At 40.0% G+C, this 22,481-nt stretch overlaps 1 protein-coding gene across 1 annotated transcript in view; it reads left to right on the forward strand.

Annotated features, from left to right (window-relative positions):
• The window catches only part of LOC110372416 (dynein axonemal heavy chain 8), a 51,393-nt gene extending 28,964 nt beyond the window's left edge, over nt 1-22,429 (forward strand). Inside the window, exons 47-91 of the mRNA XM_064041783.1 lie at nt 297-426; nt 994-1,211; nt 1,536-1,672; nt 1,839-1,891; nt 2,159-2,366; nt 2,610-2,871; nt 3,151-3,273; nt 3,621-3,738; nt 3,831-3,926; nt 4,122-4,228; nt 4,636-4,799; nt 5,278-5,478; nt 6,017-6,157; nt 6,635-6,739; nt 7,077-7,261; nt 7,552-7,685; nt 8,043-8,174; nt 8,523-8,725; nt 8,811-8,925; nt 9,274-9,450; nt 9,836-10,003; nt 10,274-10,374; nt 10,838-11,036; nt 11,361-11,572; nt 12,200-12,338; nt 12,840-13,024; nt 13,407-13,533; nt 13,723-13,858; nt 14,235-14,452; nt 14,819-15,061; nt 15,539-15,674; nt 16,001-16,154; nt 16,559-16,678; nt 16,876-16,936; nt 17,300-17,479; nt 17,710-17,822; nt 17,903-17,988; nt 18,073-18,334; nt 18,559-18,798; nt 19,130-19,297; nt 19,551-19,692; nt 19,941-20,130; nt 20,457-20,578; nt 20,916-21,077; nt 21,554-22,429. Coding sequence (XP_063897853.1) covers nt 297-426; nt 994-1,211; nt 1,536-1,672; nt 1,839-1,891; nt 2,159-2,366; nt 2,610-2,871; nt 3,151-3,273; nt 3,621-3,738; nt 3,831-3,926; nt 4,122-4,228; nt 4,636-4,799; nt 5,278-5,478; nt 6,017-6,157; nt 6,635-6,739; nt 7,077-7,261; nt 7,552-7,685; nt 8,043-8,174; nt 8,523-8,725; nt 8,811-8,925; nt 9,274-9,450; nt 9,836-10,003; nt 10,274-10,374; nt 10,838-11,036; nt 11,361-11,572; nt 12,200-12,338; nt 12,840-13,024; nt 13,407-13,533; nt 13,723-13,858; nt 14,235-14,452; nt 14,819-15,061; nt 15,539-15,674; nt 16,001-16,154; nt 16,559-16,678; nt 16,876-16,936; nt 17,300-17,479; nt 17,710-17,822; nt 17,903-17,988; nt 18,073-18,334; nt 18,559-18,798; nt 19,130-19,297; nt 19,551-19,692; nt 19,941-20,130; nt 20,457-20,578; nt 20,916-21,077; nt 21,554-21,679 — 6,999 coding nt within the window. The 3' untranslated portion in view covers nt 21,680-22,429. The remainder of the gene's footprint in view (nt 1-296; nt 427-993; nt 1,212-1,535; nt 1,673-1,838; nt 1,892-2,158; nt 2,367-2,609; nt 2,872-3,150; nt 3,274-3,620; nt 3,739-3,830; nt 3,927-4,121; nt 4,229-4,635; nt 4,800-5,277; nt 5,479-6,016; nt 6,158-6,634; nt 6,740-7,076; nt 7,262-7,551; nt 7,686-8,042; nt 8,175-8,522; nt 8,726-8,810; nt 8,926-9,273; nt 9,451-9,835; nt 10,004-10,273; nt 10,375-10,837; nt 11,037-11,360; nt 11,573-12,199; nt 12,339-12,839; nt 13,025-13,406; nt 13,534-13,722; nt 13,859-14,234; nt 14,453-14,818; nt 15,062-15,538; nt 15,675-16,000; nt 16,155-16,558; nt 16,679-16,875; nt 16,937-17,299; nt 17,480-17,709; nt 17,823-17,902; nt 17,989-18,072; nt 18,335-18,558; nt 18,799-19,129; nt 19,298-19,550; nt 19,693-19,940; nt 20,131-20,456; nt 20,579-20,915; nt 21,078-21,553) is intronic.
• Nucleotides 22,430-22,481: the final 52 nt, after the last annotated feature.

A 22,481-nucleotide genomic window follows, 5' to 3' on the forward strand; every position in this document is an offset into this window, starting at 1 on the left:
TCTTCTTTTTCCTGTCCAAGCTTCCACAGCAAGTTTTCCACTTCCATTTCTCTTTGTCAAACAAACCATCAAACAAACATCCACTTATTATATGAATACTGTTTTCGTCAAATCAATCTGAAGTTGGCTATAGCGTATGTACGAGGTATGAAATGGCTGACGTCAGAGCGGGAAAGCTATTTGACAAGTTTAAGTTTCAGTACGATTAAGTAATAAGGTAAAGGTAGTATATTGACGCTGAATAGAAAATTGAAGATGTGCAAGGCAGATTCAATGTTGAAATATTTATATTTTAGGCCATCACTGCACCGCAAATGTTCGGCCGTTTAGATGTCGCTACCAATGACTGGACCGATGGTATATTCTCTACGCTGTGGCGCAGAGCGTTGAAGGTGAAGAAGACTGACACAACTTGGATCGTCTTGGGTTTGTTCTTGATTTATTGAGCACTAGCTTTTGCCCGCAACTTCGTTCGCGTGGAATAGTGACTACCAGCAGATTTTTGATTTGACCAATAGATGGCGCTATATGTCCGGAATAATTTTATTCTTATTTTTTTTGTAATAAAAACTATCCTATGTCCTTTCTCAAGTTTCAAACTATGTCTGTACCAAATTTCACACAAATCGGTTCAGTAGTTTAGGCGTGAAGAAGAGACAGACAGACAGACAGAAAGACAGACAGACAGACAGACAGAGTTACTTTCGCATTTATAATATTAGTTTGGATTTCAATAACCTATGTCTTGATCTGTTTACTAGAGCTGGGGAGTTAGTTGTGCCACTTCTCTTTCCGCCAAAACATAGGAAGTGGTGACTTTTTAGGTACTATCTTTTGTCAATTTGACGTTTTAAAAGTGGTGTTTTGCAGCTGTCTATCAAATGTCCCAATCCTATCTCTAGTGATAATGTCAGCAGATAGGTTATTGGAATCAGCCCTTGCTGATGAAATGGTGCGTGAATAGTGAAGCTATTAATATTACTGTTTCACCAGACGGTCCCGTGGACGCCGTCTGGATCGAGAACTTGAACTCGGTGTTGGATGACAATAAGACGTTAACCCTGGCCAATGGTGACCGCATCACGATGGCACAGAACAGCAAGTTGGTGTTCGAGCCGGATAACGTGGACAATGCCTCTCCAGCCACCGTCAGTCGAATGGGCATGGTGTTCTTGTCCTCATCGGTGCTTAAGTGGCAGCCTATATTAGAAGTGAGTAATGGGTAAAAAGGGAGTTTGTAAGGAGAGTACATAGGGGGATTACATAAGGAAGTAGAAATTGAGGTACATAAGGAGGGATAGTAATTGAAGGAGAGCACGTAAGGGAGTACATAGAATGAAGAAGTAAATTAGGCTTGTGGGCATACTCACAGTGTCCACTTTGGTAGATACGCCACTGGATTATAAAAGCTAAAAGAGAACTTAGATTAAGTGCGGTTTTCCACCAAATGGAGCAGTTGGACAAAATTATACTTTATTGCTTTCGTTTACAAATTCTTAAAAAAACATAGAACAATGATACCTATATCTTCTCAGGGGTGGTTAAAGAAGCGTCCCCAGAAAGAAGCCGATTGCTTCCGCCATGCTTTCAATAAAGTATATGACGAGGTGCATTCTTATGTACAGCAGAAACTTGTGGCTAAGATGAAACTTCTAGAAGCTATCTACATCAGGTTAGTGTACATCTTTAATATGTGCTTGAAGTTTAAATGCAATACTGAGGATTTCAATAGCTTATTTGTTTTTGGATTTGCTTACTAGAGATATAATTTTAACATTGGATCCTTGCAAGTAGTAAAGGCTTTGGTATGATGTGTTTTGCTATTCCTTTCTTTTCAGACAATGTATCGATGTATTGATAGGATTACTACAAATTGAAGTACCTGGCGGCAGTAAGTAATAACTACATTATGTGACAAGTATAAAATAGTTTCAATCAATCGATTTCTCATGAACGGCATGTACACACTAAATTGTATATTCAACATGGTGTCTGATATTATTTTGAACCCCTAAAACCAGGCTTGATTTATGTAGTCACGTATTTCGAAGTTTTAAGTATTTGAAGTAAAATTTTACTACCTTATCGGTCTTGCAAGTGTATTATCACGAAAGCCACTGTACACTGAATATTTGCATATAGTCATAAATATTTGCAGAGGCTCACTCCGACCGTCACCTTGAGCGCCTCTTCATCTTTGCCATGATGTGGTCGTTGGGAGCAGTTCTCGAGCTGGACATGAGGACCCGGATGTCCGAGTTCATGACCAAGCTTCCCGTGAAGATGGACTGGCCTGGCGCCAAGTCTAAGGAATGGGTCATGCCTTTCGAGTACAATGTTAATCCCAGCGGACAATGGGAACATTGGTTAGTTCTTCTGTTTATCTGATTTATTTTCATCTGCCTCATCTAACCGGACGCAGCCGAGTACCAATGTTTTACGAGGAGCGACTACCTATCTGACCTCCTCAACCCAGTTACCAAGGCAACCCAATTCCCCCTTGTCAAGACTTCGGTCAGACTTACTGGGTTTTGACTACCCGTAACGACTGCCAAGGATGTCAGTTATCATATTATACAAATAATTCAAAGATATTTTTTCTTATTCAGGTCTGAAAGCGTGGAGGACTACATATACCCCTCTGATTCCGTACCTGAGTACGCTTCTATCCTTGTGCCGAATATCGATAACGTTTGCATCACGTTCTTGATCACCACTATCGCTTCTCAAGACAAGGCGGTGCTACTGATTGGTGAACAAGGCACCGCAAAGACTGTCATGTTGAAGAGTTACATGATGAAGTACGATAATGAGGTCAAACTGTTCAAGATTATCAACTTCTCGTCTGCCACTACGCCTAATATGTTCCAGGTATATCTTAAAATCTTTGGAATCTAATTGTTGACAAAAAAAATATGTATCTGTGACATACATTACCAAAAAATTCATTTATGCATTGAATAAATCACCAAAGACATATTTCAAATACATAATTTGAAAGCAAGTGAAAGATAGGTTAGACATGCACCAGTAACAGATCTATGATACTAGTTTGTTTCAGCTATATGGTGATTCTTTTCAGTTTCTATTTTGTCATCTTTTGTATACTCATATTCTGTGCAAATAAATGGTTCTTATTTTTATTCTCAGCGTATTATAGAGTCGTACGTGGAGAAGAGAGTAGGTATGACGTACGGGCCTCCAGGTGGAAGGGCCATGACTGTCTTCGTAGACGATATTAATATGCCCGTCGTCAACGAGTGGGGGGATCAGGTAAAATATGTTACATACTGACTTCTAGCAGCGGTTTTACCCACGCCCCCTTTTCTGATGGGAAAGTCAGGATGTCAGACTCTTACTGCTTCATGTTCCTTCTTAAGCCCTTTATGTGCCAGGGTCGGGCGGGGTGACTCGAACAATTCAAACACGAGCCCGGCACTCACCACGTCCCCTGAACTATATTACGCACCTGGATAAAAAGTAGCCTATCGCTTTTGTGTTAGATTGTCCATTCTCAGTATTTTAAGGCTACTCTTTAATCCGGTTACGAGGAATTGTTCCCAAAGGACGCAAGAGAAAACTTAGGGAGCTAGTTAAATATCATTGTTGAATTACTTCAGGTGACCAACGAAATAGTCCGACAAATGATGGAATGCGGAGGTTTCTTCTCTCTTGACAAGCCTGGAGACTTCACGACCATAGCCGATATCCAGATGTTTGGGGCTATGATTCATCCAGGTATTCCTTCTAATGGAGATTTGGATGATTTAGAAACCGGTAGCATATCCTGTCTTTGTGTATCGGATGAAAAAACATCTGAATGATTCTAGGTGGTGGTCGAAACGATATCCCGCCACGTCTGAAGAGACAGTTTAACATTTTCAATTGTACACTACCCAGCACGATTTCAATGGACAAAATATTTGGTAATATTATCTTCTTCTTCTTCCTGTCTTGTTCCCAATTTTATTTGGGGTCGGCGCAATATGTCTTTCGCTTCCATTCTTCCCCGTCACTCATCATACTGACATTCACTCCCTTCTTATTCGGCATTTTGATTTGTGCTTGATATGAAAAACTTCATCTTTCGATCATTGGTTATAAAATAATAAAAATTTCAGATACAATCAGCGCAGGATACTTCTGTAAACAACGCTTCGATAAGAAAATAGTGGAATTTATGCCCAAACTTGTGCCTGTCACTCGTATCATGTGGCAACAAACTAAGGTATGTATAATATGTACCTATAGGTATACAATATTTTATTAAAGTATCTGTAGAGCCGAAAGGGGGTAAAATGTCAATTTACCTTATTTTTTGAAGTTGTAGGTAATATCGATTTTTGATTTACTCAGCACAGTCACAAATGTACCCGAAAAATTTATAAATTTTGTAAATAATTGGAAGTCCTTTTGTTGTACATATAACTCTTTCTTGTTCCACACTTATGTAACAGCCTGTATAAGTAATATGCGAGGTGTGACAGCTCTCGCAAAACTAAATGGCGATCCCCAACTAAATTCCGACGAAGAAGACTCGCTCAATTTTCCGTTACTACAAATACTTTGACGAACAATATCTTGCTTGTGTATTCTTTCATGATGCACTGGTAATCACAACTTTCACCCACACAGATAAAGATGTTGCCAACGCCTGCCAAGTTCCACTACGTATTCAACCTCAGGGATCTGTCTCGTATATGGGAGGGAATACTATACATAAAGCGAGAGGAGATGTCAACTGTCAAAACTGCACTCAAATTGTGGTTCCATGAGTGCTTGCGTGTCATATCTGATAGGTATGTGTAGTTCCGAAGTCATCTCCCTAGTCTTTTCTGAAAAGCGTTACAGCCAGCTTCGGTCTAATCGGATTCCGCTGGTTACCTGAGTTTTTATTACGATGCTTGTCTGTCCCCTTGACTGTCATTTAACATCCTTGGCGGTCGTTACCGGTAGTCAGAAGCCACTAAGACTAACACAAGTCTTACCAAGGGGTACTAGGTTGCCCGGGTACCTGGGTTGAGGAGGTCAGATAGGCAGTCGCTCCTTGTGAAACACTAGTACTTAGCTGCATCCGGTTAGACTAGAAGTCGACCCTAACATAGTTGGGAGATGATGATCTGTCTTCTTGAAATCTATATATATAACCTATAACCAGATATTCTGGCTTCCGCCTTCTCGTAATTGTAACTTAACCTCGAGAGCCTCTAACCGTAGTTCTAAATACAAGGATAAATAAAATTTATATGGAACAATTGTAATATTTGTTTTACTTAGGTTTACGACATTCGACGACAAGGAATGGTTTACGGCAAACTTCTGGAAAACTGCCGCACAGGAGCTAGCTGAGTACCGCAGCGAGTTTCCAGAGGAAGAGACGTTCTTTGTGAACTTCTTGCGAGAGCCTATTGAGCCTACTGGTGAGGAGGAGGAAGACTTCAGCACTGATGCTCCCAAAGTATACGAGGAGTTGCCATCGTTAGTAACTGATGTTTAAGTTACATGCTTTTGTAGTTATGACCACTGACAGGCGAAAAAAGTTAAACACGTAATTCTGCAGTAATATACAAATACATTATACTTTTAACTATCATCCGAATTGCATCCACCGCAAAAAACAGTATAGAGGGCTATAGTAAATTATAATAACACAATCAAATCAAATCAAATACCTTTATTTTCAGGCTGCATTGGCCCATAGATATATACCTTAATGACTAACATACATATATTATATTATACAAAATTGTTAGTATATAAAAAACTTAAAACTATGTTAGTATCACTTCACTATGCACTATGTCACTGTGCGGTCCGGTGGCACTTGTCCGCGGAAGCGACGGAACACCACGTCCTGTGGCCAGATGTTCTCGTCCAACACGAGGTGCAGGAAACATGTCGGCACTCGCACCACAAACGCCTTGAAATTGAATAATGCAATGACCAGTTGAATGGGGCCTATTTGATTACACTAGTGTTTAAATATTATAATCTAAAAGTATTCGAATATTCGCAGTTGGGAGTTCGTACTCAAGAAACTCAACACGTTCCAAGAGACTTTCAATGAGCAAATAAGAGGAGCTCACCTGGACTTGGTGTTCTTCCACGATGCAATGGTTCATCTGTTCATCATATCTCGAGTTATTAACACTCCACGGTAAGACTGAAAGAATAATATTGTTAGGCAGTAGATTTGGCCAGTACTTGGCTGCATTTACTTTACTTATTTGGATTGAAATTACAACACTCGCACAGAACATCAACTTATAGTAGTCCCTGATGCTGTGTTTCTTTTGGAAGATTACAGACGGCAGACGCCCAATCTTTTCTCCTTTTCTAAAACAACCTTTCTTTTCCCATAAAAATGCCCACAAGCAGTTGCTTGCCTCAATTTCTCTTTGCCTCTTCTTAGAGTCACCAAAGGTCAAAAGGTAAAAGGTAAAAGGTCACCAACACACGTTTCTGGTGTTGCGAGAGTCCATGGGTCTTCGCCCCTTGTATGCCGGTGCGCAGATAAACGCGAGACATAATTGATTTTCTTTGTTCTCTAATTAGCGGCATTCAAGAGGTTAAGCATCACATGAAAAAAAAATATATGTAGGTAAACAATTTTCTCAACCTGGTGTGTTCACAGTGGCAATGCTTTGCTCGTGGGTGTCGGCGGATCCGGCAAACAGAGTTTAACTAAACTAGCATCGTTTATCGCCAACTTTTCTTTCTATCAAATAACTTTGACAAGGTAAATTATTATATAACGTTATATATTTTTTCGATCAAGTATACCTATATTTGATCATGTTGTTTTACGCTTTACATGTGATGTATATCACTCTTATACTTGAATGTCTCGTTGGTATAGTGAGTGGTCGCCAGCGCGACTGCTATGACTGAGCTGTCGGGTTCGATTTCCGGGTCGGGCTGAAATCCCTCTGTGGGTTTTGTAAGCTTTCACAAAGCAGCCCTTAGTCTGGAAGTTGGTTATTGATTTACCCGTGCACCAGAGTGCACGTTCATGTCGGTCCTGCGTTTAATCTCTATAGAAACGACGTATTATTATTCATATTACCTATCCTCAGGTCATACAACGTGAACAACTTTATGGACGACATAAAAGTTTTGTATCGTGTCGCCGGGCTCCAGGGCCGTGGTATCTCCTTCATCTTCACTGACAACGATATCAAAGACGAACAGTTTTTGGAGTTCCTCAACAATATCCTCAGTTCGGGAGAAATCGCCAATCTCTTCCCAAAAGAAGAAATGGGTATTTTATCATAGAATATTCTTTAATTTAGCTACATTGCTCGCTCTCTGTAAACTGTACTTAACAAAATTTTCTTGAATGACGATCTCTTTGAATAAGCTGACTTTTACCCAGGTATATTATTTTGTCACTCATTGAGACAATTTAATTATGATTTTGAGGGTCTATTCTCATACAAATAAGTTTTTTTTTCATTGAAAGTAATGAGCATTGTTGCTGCTTTAACATGCATATTCTTAATTTTAAGTACCACAAAATTGTTTAATAACATACAAAATTCTATAATTCAGATGAAATAATGAACGAATTGACGCCTATAATGAAGAAATATGCTCCTAGAAGAATTCCTGTACCAGATGTGTTGTATGAATACTTCATCATTCGCTCCAGAGCTAACTTGCACGTGGTTTTATGTTTTTCACCGGTAAGTATGTATAACGGTATATGTTCAATTTGGTAAGTTTGTAATTAGCTGGGCTGGCAGTTTTTCTCTAAGAATTCTACTGCGCAGTCATATAGCTATCTTTAAATTTGCTGAGTTATTCCCAACGAATTGTACTGTCTTAAAAAACTATGATCCAACTATGTCCAAGATTCTTTGAAATATATTCTTTCTCTATAAACTTCGAGAATTTCTTGGTTCGTTATGTTCCATCATCCTCCGAGCCTTTTTCCCAACTATGTTAGGGTCGGCTTCCACTCTAACCGGATGTAGCTGAGTACCAGTACTTTACAAGGGTTCACTATGTTCCAATCATCTGATTCAAAAAGTTGTTTGTAGGTGGGCGAAAAGTTCAGAAGTCGTGCTCTGAAGTTCCCTGGTCTTATATCCGGGTCAACAATGGACTGGTTCCAGAAATGGCCGAAAGAAGCCTTAATCGAAGTGGCACATCACTTCTTATGGGAGTTTCAAGTGAGTAATACAAAAGGGTTTTCTCCAGTTTAAAACAATAGCTTATCTCTTCTCTTCTTCTTCTTTTCTTCTTCTTCTCTTCTTCCTGCCCTGTTCCTAAGTTTTTTGGGGTCGGTGCACTTTGTTTTCCACTTCCATTCGTCTCTGTGTGTTACTTACATCTATTCCCTTCTTATTCATGTCCTCATTCAGGCGAATAATCCATCTTTTCCTCGGTCTACCTATGCCTCTCCATTTATTCACACATACGTGACATACACATTCGTACATGGTCATACCACGATAAACAATGTCATTTATAGCTTTACTAATAAGTATAACTTTACATCCTAAAATATGATCTTATAGGTGGTATGCTCTCAAGACACCAAACAGCAGTTGATCGAAATAATGGGCATAGTACAAGATAACGTAGCTGATACTTGTGTTTCTTACTATGAAAGATTCAGGAGACAGACCCACGTCACGCCTAAGTCCTATCTGTCTTTCCTGGAAGGCTACAAAGTTCTTTACAAAGAAAAACATGACAGTATCGCTGAAATGGCGAGAAGGTACGAGATTTAGACAAACTTTTCCATATCTTTATTAGTTTGAAGTGAGTTATCGTAGCTGGTGACATTAACTTGTGATTTCCAGAATGACTACTGGTCTGGGTAAATTGGTTGAAGCAGCAGCGAGTGTTGATGTACTGAAGAAAGAGTTGGAAGTTAAAGAACTGGAAATAAAGGAAGCTACGGCTAAAGCGGAAGTGGTACGTTAAGTATTCAAATAGTGTAGGTAGACGAGTAGGTAGCCAGAGCCGGGCGAATTCACTTTGTTGATTTTGACGAAAGCAGCCCTAATTCTCGGTGTCTCAAAGTGCACATTTCGGTCAGACCTTTATATATCTCCGGTACTTCCGAATTGCCTTCTCTGAATTTGGGAAAAAGAGTCCTACTATGTATTTCGTAGCTGGCTTCTTCATGCACAGCCACCTTATCTACTAGGTAACTCATCATCTCCCGAGCCTTTTTCCCAGCTATGTCGGGGTCGGCTTCCAGTCTAACCGGATTCAATCTACTGGGTAACATAGCCATTATTAATGTGCCACGTGTTATAGGTGCTAGAAGCCGTAGCAGACTCGCAGGCGGCCGCCGAGGTGGTGAAGGCTGAAGTGTTGGAAGTCAAGGATCGCGCCGTGAAACTCGTCAACGTCATCGCGGCAGAGACTGCAGTCGCTGAGGACAAACTGGCCGCTGCCAAGCCTGCGCTGGACGCGGCTGAGGCTGCCTTGCTGGTAAACATGGCTTAATATATTTAGATAACAATTATTATCGTTAAACATGTTTTTGAAATTGAAAACTTTGTGGACTCGATTGAAATTGAAAAAAAAAACATTCACCACAAATAGGGGATGAAGATAAAATAAATATAGAACAAAAATAAAATATATAAAACAAAGGAATTATCATTAGGTTACGAAATAAAAACGATAAGAACCTAAGTAATTTTGAAAATGATATAGTTGACGATAATAAAAACAAATATAGGGCGGTGCAGTAGCGTGTCTTAGATGTGGTCTTGTTTGCATCAAATAGATCAGCTCAGCTTGAGCTAAAATACCAGACGCTGTTAGGTACTACTGTGTCAATGTACGAAATGCATTAATTTTGAATCGACAGACTATCAACGCAGCTGATATAGCCACGGTCAGGAAGCTGGGCAAGCCTCCTCATCTCATCACGCTTATTATGGATGCTGTCATCATACTATTCAGGAAGAGAATCGACCCTATTAAACCGGATCCCGAAAAACAGTGCTTGACCGCGTCTTGGGCAGAATCTTTGAAGGTAAAGAATACTTGGTTTCGTTTCCTAACTAAAAATATTCAGCCTTACTACAAAAAATAAACACCTGTTGAACAGTTGTCTAAAAGAAGTGTGGCTGCAAAACCTTATTTCAACGTGGTATATAATCTGGGATTGTTTAAGACAAGTGTTCAACAGACTTTTAAGTTTTTGTGGTACGACGGTTTATGTTTAAAAGTTTTCAATTAGCTTTATAGATACAATTTGCCTAAAGAAATGTGACTTGCAAATTTTCTGATCGTTTCTCGTTAGGTCATGGCAGACGCGCGATTCCTGAGTAACTTGAAGAACTATCCAAAAGATGAAATCAATGCTGAGATGGTCGACTTGCTGCAACCTTACTTCTCATTCCCGTATGTTAAATTATGCTTAATTATGCTAAGAATTAGTTTGTTAGTATTTCTTTGCAGGAGATAAAAGGATCCATATCATATCTCCATCATCTGCCTAGCTTTTTCCCAACTATGATGGGATCGGCTTCCACTCTAACTGGATGTAGCTGTGTAGGTACCAGTATTTTACATAGAGCGACTGCCTATCCGACCTCCTCAACTCAGTTACCTGGACAATTTAACCTTGCTCAGAAGACTGGCTGTCAGACTTTCATTCTTCTACCTACCTACCCGTAACGACTGCCAGAGATATTCAAATGATAGCCGCATTAAGCCAATAGATTTTTCTTATAAATTGTATAAAATGAGGTCAAAGTTGCTAGTGAAAATTTTAATTTATTATCTTCTTTTAAGAGCGTAAATAAAAGCTTTTTTTATTTTCTTCTTCTTAGAGCGTTTGATTATTTTTTTTTTAACATTACAGACTATATACTTTCGAAGCGGCCAAAATAGCTTGCGGTAACGTAGCCGGTCTGATATCTTGGACCATCGCGATGGCTCAGTTTTACTCGGTGAACAAAGATGTTTTGCCGCTGAAGGCAAACTTGGCGGTGATGCAGGGCAAGTATCAGGCGGCCAAGCGCGAGTTGGAAGCGGCTGAGGCCCAGTTAGAGGCCAAGGAGGTACGTTAGACGTCATGCATTCTTTACAAAATGCCACAGAATAAAAACAAACAGCCTGTACAATTCAATATCTTCCAGAAAAAGTGTATGTACAACTGTAATATGGCGACAAATCTTTCAGTACAACAATGTTTAACTTCAATCAGTTTTCTAAAATCAAACAGTTTTCTTTGGTGGTTAGGTACTCGAATTTTGTCAGACAATAAATTTTAGAATAGTTAAAATACTAAGCAAACAACGCTTTATTTTTGGTGTCAATCATGGACTTCGCTAAGCTGGAGGCAACTTGTTAAGTGACCACTAACACCACTTATCTTTCTCCAGCGTGAATTAGCCCACGTGCAGCGTCAGTTCGACGAAGCCATGACGCTAAAGCAAGCAGTCCTAGACGATGCTGCTAAATGCCAGCAGAAGATGGACGCAGCCACTGCGCTGATCAACGGCCTCAGTGGCGAGAGAGTGCGCTGGACTGAACAGTCGGCGCTGTTCAAGTCTGAGATTGAAAGACTGGTTGGAGATATCTTGTTGCTGACTGGGTAAGTATTGTGTCAGTTAAGGGTCGTACTAAAAGTGTAAGCTATGAGATCAAATGAGCAAAAAGTAGACGTGCAGCGTCAGTTCGATGAAGCCATGACGTTAAAGCAAGTAGTGATGGACGATGCTGCTAAATGCCAGCAGAAGATGGACGCAGCCACTGCGCTGATCAACGGCCTCAGTGGCGAGAGAGTGCGCTGGACTGAACAGTCGGCGCTGTTTAAATCTGAGATCGAACGCTTGGTAGGAGATATACTGCTGTTGACCGGGTACGTAATAACAATATGTCCAAGACCGATTTCGGGCACGGCGGCTGTTCTCATAAAAGGAGATCAGCCAGCTGCGCAGGACATTGACAGTGCAAAAGAATTCGCGCAGACTCAGGTGCACCCACTATTCCTTCAATATCATAACCCGATGGGACGGCAATCCGACACGGCTGGAGAGAGATAAGACGCAGGACCGAGATTTACGTGCTCCCCGATGCACGGGTGCATCAATCACCAACTTCCAGGCTCTGGGCTGCTTTGTGAAAGTTTCTTAAACACACAAAGCTATTTTGGCCCAACTAGGAATCGAACCCGAAACCTCGTGCACAACAGCCACGCGAAATGAGCATATTCTTTCAGATTCCTGTCATACTCCGGGCCGTTTAACCAAGAGTTCCGCGCACTGCTCATCAGTAACTGGCTGAGTGAACTACTGCGCAGGAAAATACCAGTGTCTATGAACTTAAACATCACGGACCAACTTACCGATACGGCAACGGTAAGTTTTATCTAGTCTTACCGTATTGATGATGATGATGATGAGATGAATAAGAAGGTAGTGAGTTTCAGTATGACGAGTGATAGGGAAGAATGGAAACGGAAGACATAATATTGCGCCGAGCCCAAATAAAATTGGTAACAGGGCAGGAATAAAAAGAAGAACAAGACTAGTATTGGGTTTCCCGGGTAATTGGGTTGAGGAGGTCAGAGAGGTACCCCTAGTAAAACACTGGTTCCTGAGATATGACTTAGTACCAGACTTTTACATGGAGCGACTGCCTGTCAGATCTCTTCAATCCAGTTACCTGAACAATCCAACACGCCTTGGTAAGACTAGTTCTAACTCAGACTTTCTGGCGTCTGACTACCACCCTAACGACAGCAAAAGATGTTCAAGGATTAAAATTTAACTCTTCAGTTTAATACAAAAAAAGTAAAATTTTGGCTAAATTTGGTTTGTAGAAAATAATAATGGATCTATTGTTTCACTTTTGTCTAGATTGGTGAATGGAATTTATGCGGCTTGCCAACTGACGAATTGTCAATACAGAATGGTATAATTGTGACGAAAGCCGCGCGATACCCATTACTTATCGACCCTCAGACACAAGGCAAGATATGGATCAAGAACACTGAGAAGTTCAACGACCTGATCGTAACTACTCTGAACCACAAATACTTCAGGTAAATACAATATTCGGGGTTGTCGCATTGTTCGGAAGAGTTACCGCGATCCTGGTACATAAAGGGCTTAAGAAGGAACATGATGAGTTTTAGTCAGTTAGAGTCTGACACTCCCTTACGCTGCTAACACACAGTGAGAGGGATCAATTTTATTGATGATTTCCAACAACAAAAAGTAATGAAAATGTCACAGAAATCCTACTAATATTATAATCATTGCGAAAGTTTGAAAGGATTTTATGTATGTTTGTGCCTCTTTCACTCTAATTTATACTGATGAATGGGTTTTGATGGAATTTGGCAATATCAGAAAATAATAAAAGCTCCTTTTAAGCATCCAAAAGTTTAACTTGTAATTATTATTAATTACCTTTATTTTCAGGAACCATATAGAAGATTGCGTGTCTCTAGGCAGACCAATGCTTATAGAAGATGTTGCAGAAGAGCTAGATCCTGTACTAGATAATGTCCTCGAGAAGAACTATATTAAAATTGGATCTACATACAAGGTGAATTATTACTTTTACATACTGATTGGCGTATAATATAGTCGTATATTATCATTACCTTTCTTCTGCCACTATTTCAATTTTTATTCCCATCTCCCAGTTCTTCTTTCTCTGTTTCTTTTTACACACTTCTATCCGACATCATCTCACAAGTAGGGTAACATTATTTCTAAAATTATATAATTTCAGGTGAAATTAGGAGACAAGGAAATAGATGTGACGGCTGGTCATCGAATTTATATAACAACAAAACTGCCTAATCCTGCTTACACGCCCGAGATTTCTGCCAGAACTTCAATCATAGACTTTACTGTGACTATGCAAGGTAGTAGCTTATTTCATATCTCATCTAACGATTCTTTTCCCAACTATGTTGGGGTCGGCTTCCAGTCTAACCGGATGCAGCTGAGTACCAGTGCTTTACAAGGAGCGACTGCCTGTCTGACCTCCTCAACTCAGTTCCCTGGCAACCCAACAACCCTTGGTTAGACTGGTTGTCAGACTGCTGGCTTTTGACTCCCCGTAACGACTGCCAAGGGTCATTGGTGTCCAAGATATATTTAAAAAGGACATACAAACTTGAAAAGTTGCCCTGATGCTGGCCTGAAATTGAATCCACACACTCATAGCTAAGAGGCTGGTTCTTTACCCATTAAGCCAACACGGCTCTGCGATTTATTTGGCAACTATCTCCACAACAGGTCTAGAAGACCAGCTGTTAGGGCGTGTAATCTTAACGGAGAAGGCAGAGATGGAAGCGGAACGAACTCAACTGATTAAGGACGTAACCGCCAACAGGCGCAAGATTCAGGAGTTGGAAGCGAATCTACTGCACAAACTGACCACCATTCAAGGGTCACTTGTGGAAGATGTGTCCCTGATTCAAGTGTTGAACGTCACCAAATCTACAGCCATTGAGGTTATTTCCCATTTTATAGTTTACAAGGACTTTGTTGTCTGTCTGTCCGTCCTTCAGTAACTAGGCTGTATCTGAATCATTTTTTTTTGACACAATCAGACAAATCATAAATAAGAAAAAATTACAAAAGTGTTAAGCAGTCGCTTGATCGATTTTTAATTTTCCGTAACCAAAGCTTTTTGGCCTTACTACAAAAACTTAAACATCTGTCGAACACTTGTCTAAAAAAAAGGTGGCTGCAAAACGGACGTTATTTCAACGTCATAATTTGTCATTTTTTGTTGAACTGACGTTTAAAAGTTTTTGTGGTACGACGGTGTGGGTTAAAAAATAGTCAGTAACCAATAAATCGACTCTCCCAACTAGGTGAAAGAAAAACTAGACGTAGCCAAGGAAACAGAGATAAAAATCAACGCGGCTCGCGAGGAATACCGTCCCGTCGCCACTCGCGGCTCCGTGCTGTACTTCCTCGTCTGCAATATGTCTCTGGTCTGCAACATGTACCAGACCTCGTTGGCGCAGTTCCTGGAGAGGTTCGACATCTCTCTCGAACGGTCCCCTCAAAGTCCCATCACTTTTAGGAGGATCGGATTCATTATTGATTATCTGGTAAGTTATTGGTAGCCTACTTTAGGTATTCTTAATTATTATTCTTTATTGCACACTTAACAATAAATACACAAGGAATACAGATAGTTTATGAACAACGGCAAGCTTATCCCAGAATAAAGATCAGGTTAGACTGGAAATTTACCTTAGTGTTGTACCATACCTACGTATAAACTTCTTGTTGAAAACTTCATCATAATCAGCCTTGCGTTTTAGAAGGTTTTCTTCCAGGTTTATTGTATCCAGTTGAATATCAATGTTTCATATGAGATGACTGCTTGTCTGATCGCTTGAACCACGTAACTTGACTTGGGCAACACGATTACCCTTAAGTGGACAGACGACCTAGCTTTTAAATATCCTTAATGTCTGCCAAAGATGTATAAGTTACAGCTGAGCCCCAAAATTGTGGTATTGATGTGCCTGATAGGTATTTATTTTTGTACTTGCGTCATCTCCTACTTTCATCTTTTACAGACTTTCGATGTATTTAAGTTCATAAGCCGTGGCTTCTATGAGAAACACAAATACTTATTCACAGTACTGCTCACTTTGAAGATAGACTTACAAAAGGAATACATTACTTTTGAAGAATTCCAGACATTTATCAAAGGTGACGTCCCGTTCAAATAATGAATCATCACCTAATGTAGAGGTAGGAAGTGTATTTATAAAAGGCGGAGAATTGAACTCTTTAGATACCAATCATCTAGGGCAACAGTATGGATGCTAAGTTTCTATGGGACACAGAAAACATCAGAGAACTTCAGCTCTGCTTTCGCGGTTTCAGGCTTATTTACTTTGCTATTTTTATAGCATCATGTCATACGCCGTTGTTATGGGGAAGTACCATTGCAAAAAATCGCAAAGTTAACTGGAGATAAAGATACCATATCAAAAAATCCAGGATGCTTTTTCTAACTACATTGCTTTCTATAGGTGGTGCAGCTTTAGACCTGAACGCCTGTCCTCCCAAACCTTACAAATGGGTGACAGACATGTCTTGGTTGAACTTGGTACAACTGTCCAGTTTGCGTCAGTTCACTAACATACTCAACCAAGTTTGTAACAACGAGAAGGGATGGAAGTTTTGGTAAGATTCGTATCCACATAAAAAATCATTCTTTATCTTCGTTAGGTGTGAAATCCCGCTGAGGGTGTGATCGGAGGGAGTGTCCGACTTTTACCGACTGAAACCCACCATGTGTCTTACCAGGGCCGCTTTTACTCTTTCGAACAATTCCGCAACCCCGTCAAGTCTTTATTCGTGATAGGTAGAAAGGCGCAGTGCTACTATAATAAAAATAACCTGCTATGCAGCCCGCTTTTTTATGAAAAAAATTTCATTTTTACCATCGTATAACTATTTACCATTTCTAAAACTTCTTCTACTCTCCAAGATGGCTCACAGATTTACCCAACAGCGTCTAGACCTATACTGACCACTACGGGTACTAGAGAACTTATACGCTAAACTGATGATTGTGTTACCACCAGGTTCGACAAGGAGGCTCCGGAAGACGAGCCCTTGCCTGACGGCTACCAGAGTCTGGATGTGTTCCGCAAACTCCTAGTGGTGCGAGCCTGGTCCCCTGACAGGACGCTCGCACAGAGCTTGTGAGTACCCTTATTGACAGAGTATTTCAAACTGGCGGATATTCCACTCAGTTTTTTCGAGCAAGAGTAAACAATTCAGAACGTACAAAATTGACGTCAAAAACCTTCGCGACAGATTCTAGCAGGTCGGAAAATCAACGGAAAAATCTGCCTATTTCATGGGTCCGACAGATATTATCATAATGTGTGTCTTACAGGAAATACGTGGTCAGCTCCATGGGGGCGCGGTACTCCGAAGCCGTTATCGTTAACTATGAGGTGAGGAACTGTCTGTTCGTAGGTCCCACTGACAATCATTTAGTTAATTAGCTTTTTATAGTCCCACTGCTGGGCACAGGCCTCCTCTCATGGACAAGGATTGAGCGTAAATCACCGCGCTTGCTCAATGCGGGTAGATTTCAGACTATATGGTCCAGGTTTCCTCGAGATGTTTTCCTTCACCTTTTCATCAGCCATTAGTGTCAAATATACTTAGAAAGTACATACAATCTTGGAAAAGTTGCATTGTTATTTGCCTGACCTGTAATCGAATCCACACACTCATACATGAGAGGTTGGTGTTTTACCCACTAGGTCACCACGACTTCGACAGTCATTTAATGCTATATATTTATGTTTCAGCAAATGGTATTAGAATCACGTCCATTGGTCCCGTTGATTGGTTTCTTGGCTATGGGGTCAGATCCGACGCCCTCTATAGAGGTGACAGCAAAGCGCTTGGAGAATATTTGCTCATCCATATCTATGGGACAAGGTCAGGAGATCCACGCTAGGAAACTTATAGATCGTGGTCTGAAGGAGGTAAGGCCCGAAATTATTTGTACCACAAGAGTCCCTAGAAATATTAGGGAATTAGCTTCCATTTGCGTATTCTCCCGGTTCCTGATGGAACCACTTTCAGCACCCGGATAAAAGTATCTAACATGTTTTTTTTTTATGTATTAGCTATATAACTGCCAAATTATCAAAAACTATTGAACCCTTTGCGCAACAGGAGTTAACAAATAGTGTGATGTGATGTCAATGTCTAGGGCCTGTGGGTGCTGCTGCAAAACTGTCACTTGGGATTGGAGTACATGGTAGAGGTCATGGAACAATTCGGCGAACTCGAGAAGGACCCAGAGCAGATACACGAATGTTTCAGGTAATTAAATCTCCTTCTATTTACTTAGTATCAGGTACATAGTCCCTTTTACAGCAGTTAATTCATCATTGAATGTGTAGGTTGTGGATTACGACAGAAGTTCATGAGAAATTCCCTATTACACTACTTCAGATGTCTATCAAGTACACCTGTGAGCCGCCTTCTGGTAAGCACCTTTTTCATACAGATTTCAAAGTCATAAAGTTACCATTAAACAGGCATAATACTTATTATCCAATTTCCTTTCTAGGAATCAAAGCAGGTCTCATGAGAACTTACGACTCGATGAGTCAGGACTTCCTAGACTACAGCGACAGTCCTTTCTATTTGCCTTTAATTTACACAATCTCTTTCCTTCACACCGTTGTGCAAGAGAGAAGGAAGTTCGGTCCTCTGGGCTGGAATATACCCTACGAGTTCAATTCAGCCGACTGGCTGTCTTCTTGCATGTTTGTGCAGAACCATTTAGATTCTTTGGAGCCAGGACAGTCTGTTAGCTGGACTACTGTGCGGTAAGTACCTATGCCTAATCTTGCATTTGTAGGTAATACGAGCCAAACTTAATGACGGCTCTTAAATTCGCACAGGATGATGCACAGAACCAATATTTAGGTAGGTATCAGCGAGTAGAAGACTCGCGCGCGCACCTGTGGTTGAAAGCTAGGTGCGAGCCGCCATTTAGTTTGGCGATGACTGTACCAAAGAACCGCTGCTATATCACATACAAATCTTGTAGATACATGGTTTCGGCTGTCCAGTACGGTGGTCGAGTGACAGATGACTATGACACGCGGCTACTGGTCACATTCTGCCGCGTCTGGTTCTCTGATCAGATATTCTCTGATGACTTCCAATTCTACAAGGGTTACGGTATCCTCAAGTATAAGAATATACCAGAGTACGTGGAGGAAATTGATAAGATGAAGACCGTGGATCCACCTCAAGCTTATGGATTGCATACCAATGCGGATATCACGTTAGTGGTCGATTCCTATTATTTTCATGATGTCTATATTAACTAGCTGGTTGAGCTGCATCCCGAGGAATACTTCAGGCATAAAAAGGATCCGGATAAAAAGTAATCTGTAATGTTCTTATCCTATATTTAAATAGTTGCCAAGTTTCGTCAAAATCCGTTCTGTAGTCTTTGTGTGAAGAAGTAACAAACGTAGGAACTCAAAAACTTTTACCAATTTAATCATCATCATCATCATCCTCCTGCCCTCATCCCAATTTTATTTGGGGTTCGGCGCAGCATGTTTTTCCTAATATTTATGTGTGTTTAACTTGATAAAAATATCCTTTAGTTACCAGCGGAATACCACTCAGGAGCTCTTGGACACGATTCTGTCCATACAGCCGAAAGAGTCGAGTTCTGGAGGCGGGGAGACTCGAGAAGCGTCAGTGTACCGGCAGTCTAGAGAGATGCTGGACAAAGTACCACCAGACTTTGATCCTCATGAAGTGCTGGCTAGGTATGTTTCTGTGCCCTACTCTTGACTTTTTTTTATGTTGGCTAGTATTCTAAATTGTTTTAAAATTAAGGTAATTGTCATGTCAGGGATATCCTTTCCTTGTTGGCTCTTAGATTTTTTACATTACATTTGTCAAGCAAATATCTGTTCTGTTTGGTCGATCATTTACCAATGAACTTGTATGTTCTCTTCTCATAGAAAGTTAAAAATGTATTTATCAATGCAATACTGAAACATTTAAATTTATTTCTAGGTTGAGGTTCTACGGCATATTGCATTCCATGGTGATTTTCTTGAGACAAGAGATCGATCGAATGCAGAAAGTAATTCTCCTTGTAAGAACTACATTGAAGGACCTACTGCTGGCTATTGACGGCACTATCATTATGAACGAGGTAACTAAGTTCTATTGGGGTTCTTGAAAATGCTGGTGTGATGAAAGTCACTTGAAAGTTATTATTTTTTGACTTCTTGACCTGCAATGGCAATCAATTAGGGTGTAGGTAATACTACCACAGATTACTATAATAGTTATTAGGGCTATGCTGTGACGATATTTGCATTGCCCGCACGCATTTGTCACAAGCAAGCCTGCAACCTTGTGGTTCCGAAGTGAACTTCAAGTTGTTCTTTATTACTTCAGGCACTTAGGGACTCCTTGGACAATATCTATGATGCCAAGGTACCCAACATCTGGTTGAGGAGCTCCTGGTCATCGTCGACGCTAGGGTTTTGGTTCACGGAGTTCTTGGAGCGAACCATACAGTTCTCGACGTGGTGCTTTCAGGCCAGACCGAATTCCTTTTGGATGACTGGATTTTTTAATCCGCAAGGTAAAGGATGAAATATGTTGGTGGTTGGTGTCTTTTTTAACTTTTCATGTTATATACCCAATGTTAATTCTTGAATTGTATAAATTGTTTTTCTCTTTACAGTTGCACAAAATTTTATTATGATTATAATTTATTAAAACAGACTTAATTATTAGCGTAGCGTAATTTGTTTTTGCATAACTTTCTCAAGAATAGCTAGAAAACTATTGTAAATTATAATGTTTAAAAAAAGTATCTATGTAGTTTCTTGGTGGTTCAGGACTTCTTCATGAGATCAACTGTTTGGAAAAATTAAATTACCTTCATATCACAACATAACTTGTCAGGTTTCTTGACGGCCATGCGTCAGGAAGTGACGCGTGCGCACAAGGGCTGGGCTCTCGACATGGTCACGTTGCATAACGATGTCACCAAATTCACTTACGAGGAAATTAAGACTCCACCACCGGTAATATATTTATTTACTTTAATTCGTACAATTATTGTGTTACAAGACGAAACGACCGTAGACGGTAGATAGATAGTTTATTAGTTTCTACAAGAAGAATCAATAGATTGTGAATAGACAGTTCTTCAGTGCTTTAAAAAACGGTTGCTGGGGTCAGTCTTTTGTGTTTGCGTCTCCGTAACAATAGTTCGAGCAAAATTGTGCTGGCAAGCAAATGTCTTGTGAATTTCTTTTTTAAAAGCTGATGATGATGAATTTGACATATTTTCAATGTATTTGGAACGGCCGTCAGTCAACATAGCTGTTTTGTTTTTAATTTCCGTTTTAATAATTACAGGAGGGTGTATACATTCACGGCGTGTTCCTGGACGGCGCGGGGTGGGACCGGCGCAACCTGCGTCTGTGTGAGTCCACCATCAAAGTGGTGTTCACGGTGCTGCCAGTGGTCCATGTTTATGCCATCAATTCCACTGCTCCCAAGGACCCTAAGCTGTACCAGGTATTTATTTATTAACATTAAGCACATCAACTGAACAGTCACCCACAATTCGTATAGTATTTCCTCGGTAAAGAAACTTCATCATAATCAGTCTTTTTATCGTCGCAATGCTGGGCCTCCTCTCACACAGAGAAGGATTGCGTATTAGTCACCAAGCTTGCTTAATTCGGATTGAAAGAAACTTACAGTTAGTCAAAAAACTCGTGGCAATTATGATATTTGGCGCCACCCACTATTGATATTCATTAATTTACAAAGTAGGTTCTGCATCATGCATGTAATATTGTATCAGTCATCATCATCATCTCAGCCATAGGACGTCCACTGCTGAACATAGACCTCAACTATGTTCAGCATCGGCCTATTGTGTTGTGAGTGTTGCCATGTTAACTGAAAAGCATTAGTGTTGCCACGAGTTATTTTTTATGGCTGTCTTTTAATTAATTGACAAAAATAATTTATAATTACTTAAACAGTGTCCGGTATACAAGAAGCCTGTACGAACCGGTTTGACGTTCATCACGCCCCTCTGGCTACCTACCATTAAGAACCCAGACCATTGGATTCTAAGAGGAGTAGCTATGTTGTGTGACATTAAATAACATTACATCTTTATATTATGGCGTATTTTGACAGAAATGTTTACATACACTACGTCATTTGTAATTAATGTATTGTTTGTATACTCTTTTAATTGTAATTCGATCATGTCCCTACCATAGATGTGGTATAAACGATAGATTGGTAATGAGGTGTGTTATCAAAACGTTTGTACGTCAGTGTGCGTGAATGGGGGCAATGCTGTGGTCAGTTAGACTGAACTGATTCATATATTTCTAATAAATTATTATTTTTCTGGGGATATATGACGTCATTATGGTTTTAACGAGGAGGAAAGAAAGATGAGCGTTAATGCCATAATACAGGTAGGTCAAACCCTTTCTTGTAGGTCAAATAACGTAGGTACGACAGGCATGACGAAAACGATCAGGTACTAGTAGGTAACTGGCATACATGTTGTTTGAGAAATCTGTCAAAGATTGGATAAAATAAATTAAAATTTAAAAGATAATTTACGATTGGATGTTACAACCCCTATAACGTATTGGCGTCTTGTCTATTTATCTTACTCGCCCGTATGCATCCACTATACATATTTTCTTATCTCCTTCATATTGCCAATCTGTCAAACGGTGCTAAATGCTACATCTATGGTGCCAACTATACCTACATGTACCTAAATGACATTTAGGTAAAATGTCTCTCAAGTAATTTATTTGACCTTATTAATTTGCGTTTTTTATTATATTGTATTTTTCATTAAATAAATAGATTATTTTTGAAATACCAACTTTTATTTGTTTTTAGACAGGGGTAGCCGTTTGTCATAGAATATAATGTTTC

The sequence above is a fragment of the Helicoverpa armigera genome, chromosome 26 (assembly GCF_030705265.1).
Source record: "Helicoverpa armigera isolate CAAS_96S chromosome 26, ASM3070526v1, whole genome shotgun sequence".
Taxonomy (NCBI): Eukaryota; Metazoa; Arthropoda; class Insecta; order Lepidoptera; family Noctuidae; genus Helicoverpa; species Helicoverpa armigera.